Raw genomic sequence first — 6564 nt, 5'->3', positions numbered from 1 at the left:
GTCTCCTGATGGTATTTCGTACTTGCCAGGTCAAAGGTTGAACAAATGTACCTGTTCTGGTGAGGACCATCCTAGTCCAGGTAAAGGAAGAGGTGCTCCAGAATATGATGTTATTGAAGGTGAGATGGATTTAGAAAAATTCATAGGGGTTGCATCCCAATCCATGCAGATTGCTCCTTTTGATATTTGGTATTACCCCGATTACAACTTTATTTCAATTTACAACAAGTCAGTAACTACCATTAACACGTACACTGGTGGACCATTGCAACAAGCTGTCTCAGGAACAACGATATTGAATCGTACCTGGTATTCAGAAGGCATTGGGCAAAAGTTTCAGACATATGCATACGAGTACTTGAACGACGATGATGATGGATACTTGACATGGTATGTAGGGGAGGATCCAACAGTAACAGTCGAGGCTGCAGCCTTGGGTCCTAATGGAAACATAGGTCGCAGATTGATGTCAAAGGAACCAATGTCTATGGTCATGAATTTTGGTATTTCAAATAGTTGGGCTCAAATTGACTGGCTATCATTGACTTTTCCTCTTACTATGAGTATTGATCATGTCCGATTATATCAACCAGAAGATGCTATCAATTTAACCTGTGATCCCGATGATTACCCAACCTATAATTACATTCAAGCTCATCCAGAAGCTTATCAGAACAGTAACCTAACATCTTGGGCAGACACAAAATACGATACTCCTAAAAATTCTCTAGTTCATGGATGCTAGTTTATTTTGCATACCTGTATGTGCTTTGATATCCATTTAGTGGTGCTAAAAGACTGGGTTAGGATCTGAAATCAGACAATATATGTGTTGATGCAGATAATTTTGGAGAAACTAATGTTTTAACAGAATAATGATTTACAACAATTATTATTGATACTTGCAAACTTCTAATTTAATGGAAGGTTCATGGATACAAAAGTATGTATATGAACTAAATCTGATAAATCCTGCATTTAAAGCTTCTTGCAAATTAAGATTTGATGGATACTTCAAAAGCTTTAAAATACCTGCAACTGGCAAACTCTAAGATGCAGTTATTAGTGTGAGGAATTCCACTAAGGCATATGTAAGGCGAAAAATTAATAATCTTTGATAAAACGTGTATTTACTATATATTAAAACCCTATTAAAATATTATCCTTTGTAACGCCTCAGATGGTTTTGATTGTAAAGTCGTCTGAGGTGATTTTAGATTTTCTGCACATTTGTTCAAAAATGCTGTCCTTCGTATTGAATAAGTTCCAAGGTGTATCAAACTCCTTCACTTCTCCTTTTTCTAGAACCAAAATTCGGTCATAATTAATTATTGTTTTTAGTCTGTGAGCAATGCATAAAATGGTACAAGTTCCAAATTCTTTCAAGATAGTTTTTTGAATCTTATTATCTGTTTCGTAATCAACAGAACTTGTAGCCTCATCAAGAATGAGTATTTTAGTCCTTTTGACAAGTGCTCTTGCAAATGCAATGAGTTGTCTTTCACCCAAAGAAAAATTAGTTCCATTTTCCTGAACTTGCTTGAATAAGTGAAATTTGTTCAAATCTTCAGATTTTGGATCTTGGCTTTGAACTGAACTAATTTTCGATTCATCAATAAGGCCTGACCTTTTTAAAGCATCCCATAATTCTGTATCAGTATATTCATCGAATGGATCTAAGTTAGTTCGAATGGTCCCGGAAAACAAAATCGGATCCTGAGGAATAATTGATAGTCTTGACCTAAGATTGTTCAAACCTAAAGTTGAGATGTCGATTCCATCGATTTCAACAGATCCACTATTCAATTCAACAAGTCTGTATAGCGCCATCATTATTGATGACTTTCCAGCACCCGTTCTACCACAGACTCCTATTTTTTCCATTGGCTTAATATTGACATCCAAATCCTTTAATACTAAGGGTAATTCGGGTCTATAAGCCATAGATGCATGGTTAAATGAAATTTGACCTTTTTCTGGCCAAGAAGGGGGAGGGGAATTTTCAGTGATCACATATGGAGCTTCCTCTGGTAAATCAAATGCATAATGGCAAATTCTTTCAACTGAATTCATTTCGTTCTCAACTTGAGTAAGTGTTTTAAGAAGAAACGAAAGCTGGCCAACAATCTGCAAAATATAAGACATCAACAAACCGACAGACGAAGAGTTAATATGAAATACACGATTAACACACAACATGGCAACAAGTAAAACAAATACCGCACCTACCATGTCCAAACTGATAGTGAGCCATCTCTGGTTTGCAATTGTTAAATAATAAGCCTCGTTCATTTTGTCAATGAGAAAACTGTTCTTGTTCAAAAACCGATGTTTAGACTTGTATGCAACTATGGTACCCATTCCACTTAAAGTCTCATTAAAATTATCATAAACAAATGAACGTTGAACAGCTTCTAGTCTTTTAATTTCTCTTGCCGAAGCTTGATAATAATTTGCTATTGCAACAAAGAGAAATAATAATGGAGGAACTGCAATAGCGAACCAAGGTAAATAACAAATGCACAAAATTAACACACCGGTAATGTTTGCGATGAAATAGAACAATACAGTTAATTGTTCGACTATTTCATTATCTAATGCATCAGTATCCTTCGTGAATCTGTTAAAAATCCGTCCCATAGGGGTAGTATCCATGAACGACATTGGTACAAACAAAATTTTCTTTACTGCCATTAAATTTAACGTCCGTGATGCAATCGTAGTAACATAAGCTAACACAAAAAATTCCAACGTAAGGAAGATAAAAGCCAAGAAAGTAAACGTCACATACAAACCAATATAGAAGTTGTCCAGTCTACCAGGAAACTTTTTAGACGTCCAAAATGAAAGCCAGGTATTGGTAAAAAGTTCGAAGTATGTAGCTAAAACTGTAAAAAGAAGAAAAAGGAAAATGATACAGAAACTTGAAAATATACCAGATCCATATTTCACATAGTTCTTGTAAACCTTGAATTCAATTCTATTAACTGCTCTTTCCTCAGCCAGGAATAATTTACCATCATCAATTCTGTCCAAATTAACACCATTTCTTCCAGATTTTTCATCCTCGATGTACGAAGTTGTTGTAGTTCGCCTCATTAATTGCTCTTCAATGTATTGTTTTTCATCTTCAACTCCAGCAAACTTTGAATCATTTTCTACATTATTTGTTACGTCCCTGACAACTTCTTGCGCATTCAATGACATAAGGTCTTTAAAGCCTGAACTGTTTTGAATTAGCTCATCGAACTTGCCTATTTCTAATGATCCATCTCCATTCATAAAAATAACTTTATCAGCGGAACCAATCAAAGACAATTGGTGAGTAGCAAGTATTCTAGTTTTAGAACTAAGAGTCCCTAAAATGCAATTGTTCATTATATGTTTACCAACTCTTGCATCAACAGCAGACAAAACATCATCTAGTAATATTATATCTTTGTTAGTATATACAGCTCTTGCCAAATTGAGTCTTGCTTTTTGACCTCCCGATAAAGTGATCCCCCGTTCACCGATTTCTGTTTTATCTCCTGCCGGTAATATTTCCATATCACTTTCTAATGAGCAAGCATGAACTACTTCTTTATAGAAGTCTGGGTCGAAATCAGAACCGAATAAGATGTTTTCTTTAAAAGTCTCATTCTGAATCCAAGGTTCACCACAAGATATAAGAGATCCACATACATTAACTTCCCCAGATGTCCGTGTCATTAGCCCAGATATAGCACTCAACAAGGATGACTTTCCAGATCCAATAACTCCTGTAATGACTACAAACTCTCCCTTATTTACGGTTAAGTTCACATCTATTAATCCTTTAAATGGTGTTTCATTGTCTTTGTCCTCTTCATCTAAATTCCTTTCTGATGTAGAATTAGTAGTTGAAGAGTTTTTCGATTCATCTGAATTTTCGTCACTAATTTTCGAATCTTCGTCACTTACATCGAATGTTTCCCAGATAAACGTGGCATTATTAACCTCAACAGCAATATTATTTTCTTGCATTCTTCCTAAAGTCTTACCACTTGCTTCTATTTTGCGATAGGTTTGGTCTGACTCTTCAGAAGCTAAAAATTGTCCCACTCTTTGTAGTCCTACGTGGGCATCGGTAGTGGTTGCCAAAGCCAAAGGTAACATAATTACTTGTTCAGATAAAATTCCAAATAAAGTAAGTGATGAAAATATTGACGCAGGATCATGTCTATCACTATCAATTGCATACAAAACAAGGAACGAAACCATGGAACATATCAAGTTGACTGATATAGCAATCGAGATAATTAAATTTCTTAAGACCTGCATTCTCAATATCCATTTAGTTTCTTCGTTTCTAATTCCAGATATTTTTTTGAGGTAGGCAGATTCCCAAGAGTAAAACTTGATAATTTTCAAATTATACAAAACTTCTCGAATACTTGAAATTCTTTGATCTGTGGATATATTTGCCTTTTTTCTGAATTTGAACAAGAAGTAGCCTACCCCCATAATTAATACCAAAACAAGAATAATAACGGCAATTCCCGTCAATGCAGAGACACCAATGTTAACTATCAATATCGCAATACTGACAATAATTGGGATGGGGATGATGAGTAAAAGTGGCTGTAGTCCCAACCCGAGATCTATTCTAGCCGTATCAGTAGACATCATAGAGGTAATTTTAGCATGGGGAAAATTCAGTTTGGATTTTGGGCTCAATATGAAGGATTTATCTAGAATACTTTTAATTAAGACTGCTTTTGTTTTGGCCCCGATAAGCATAGCACGATAAAAATAATGATTACCCATAAAGCCGGTGAAAACTACCATTCCCACAGTGCCAAAAGCATACCCCAAACCTTTACCAATACCCAATTCCACTCCTACTGCTTTATACTCTACATATTTAATGAGTTCCTTTGTCACTAGAGCAATGCAAGACGAAGTACCATACATCAATGCCAAAAATATAACTGCAGCAAAATATTCCCACTTAAAAGTTTCGATGATTACAAACCAAGGTAGGAATTGCGGTGGCGTGAAATCCTCCAAATCGTCTTTGTACTGGTCTATGTCAGATATTTCAACTTTTTCATTTCTGTTTTTAAATTTTTGAATGATATGTTTTCTCTTCGCTTTATCGACCTTCTTCTTGAATAGTTTGTTGAACCGTGCGCTCATTTGTTCTACACTGATATCATCAGTTAAGGTAAATAGGTCTTCTGGTTGTAATGTTCTCATGTATCCTGGGTTCATCACGGGTATCATCCACCAAAAGAATGCTTTGGAGAAAATCCCAGCTCTTTTTTCCCCATACAGAAGACGTTCATCTTCGTTTGGTAGCGGTGGAACTGTCTTTGGCCAGAGAAACGATAAGAGTCTTTGCTGGCGTTCTAATCCATTATCCTCTAATGAGCTAGAATCTAATTTGTTGGCCTTATTCTCTACCATTTTTCATTTTGTAAGACATTAAATCTAAAAAATTTGAAGACACGGCGCTTTTTATATAATGGATGCGTTTAAAACTATGAGGAAATATGACAAATAATTCCTAATATAAAATCTAAACGATCTTGGAACCAAATACGATAACGTCTAAAAATACCTACATATAATCCTATCAAATTCGAATATAGACATCGCAACATTTAAGTTTATATCTGCTTGACGCATATTTCAGGAAGTTTAAAAAAAGTTGCGCCAATGCCTATTATGGCACACATGTGTCTGTAAGTGACATGTGGATGGTAGTAGCTTAGTATATCTCTATGGCCAATCTTTACTAAGAATTGGCCACGTTAAGAACATTAGCCCTGCATAAGGGTGCCAAATTCTTCTAGCCGTTCTCTTATCTAACGATTTCATTTAATAAATATAATCAAGGAGCAGCAAAATTCGGTAAAGAGTAAAGGAATATTAATTCTAAGTAGTAATTCAGTATTTTCAAATCTGAGAACTGAACAGTTGTATAATTTTTGACCGAAAAGGGAGTAGTAAATTATGGCAAAAAGGGACTTGACATTCAATTCCCCCATAGAGATAAATGATACTTTCATAGAGGATCCATTCACTTCTAGCTCCAGTGAAAATACTATGGAGGAGCTGGATGTTAGCGAACAAGATGTGAGAAGAAATTCTGTTTATGGGTCTACGTTTCGAATGGACTACGAACATTCTTCGTTGCATGATATCGAAGCAGGCTTGTTAGCGAGCGAAGTATTAAGTACAAATTACCAAGACTTTGACAGTTCAGAGGGAGTGATAAACGGAGCAGACCCATTCAATATACAGCAACCAACAGATTACGATAGATATCCATCTATGGCAGGTTCCAAAATATCGTCCAGTTCACTCCCATCAAATTTGTTCCCTGCTTCGAATAATCTTAATAGATTCCCGAAAATATCTCAACAGGAACAAGATATTTTGTCTGTATCAAGCAAGCCCAATAAGCCATTGCGAGGTAGCAAAGACTTCAGTCCATTTGGTGGATATCCGGCTACATTGTTTCCATTGCGTATAGATGAGAAAGAGGCAGATGATTATTTGCATAACCCAGATCCTATCGAAGATGCGGACTATAAC

General features: G+C 35.8%; 3 protein-coding genes across 3 annotated transcripts; 2 read left to right on the top strand and 1 right to left on the bottom strand.

The window, feature by feature from the left end:
• Positions 1-124: 124 nt before the first annotated feature.
• On the top strand, positions 125-745 carry AC631_05782 (uncharacterized protein; the record flags this gene model as incomplete). The annotated part of the gene is made up of 1 exon (XM_015614611.1): positions 125-745. One exon carries the CDS (start codon positions 125-127, stop codon positions 743-745), a length of 621 nt encoding a protein of 206 aa, XP_015464563.1.
• A 431-nt stretch (positions 746-1176) lies between these two features.
• Positions 1177-5430, bottom strand: AC631_05781 (uncharacterized protein; the record flags this gene model as incomplete). The annotated part of the gene is made up of 1 exon (XM_015614610.1): positions 1177-5430. The coding sequence occupies one exon, from the start codon at positions 5428-5430 to the stop codon at positions 1177-1179; it is 4254 nt and encodes a 1417-aa protein (XP_015464562.1).
• Positions 5431-5979: 549 nt separating this feature from the next.
• AC631_05780 (uncharacterized protein) lies at positions 5980-6496 on the top strand (the record flags this gene model as incomplete). Its single annotated transcript, XM_015614609.1, has 1 exon — positions 5980-6496. A coding segment is annotated over one exon (517 nt), but the record flags the coding sequence as incomplete, so codon positions are not given.
• Between the last annotated feature and the right edge of the window lie 68 nt (positions 6497-6564).

The sequence above is a fragment of the Debaryomyces fabryi genome (genome assembly GCF_001447935.2).
Source record: "Debaryomyces fabryi strain CBS 789 chromosome Unknown contig00279, whole genome shotgun sequence".
In the NCBI taxonomy this organism is placed as follows: Eukaryota; Fungi; Ascomycota; class Pichiomycetes; order Serinales; family Debaryomycetaceae; genus Debaryomyces; species Debaryomyces fabryi.
This window is presented reverse-complemented; position numbering and strand designations above follow the sequence as displayed.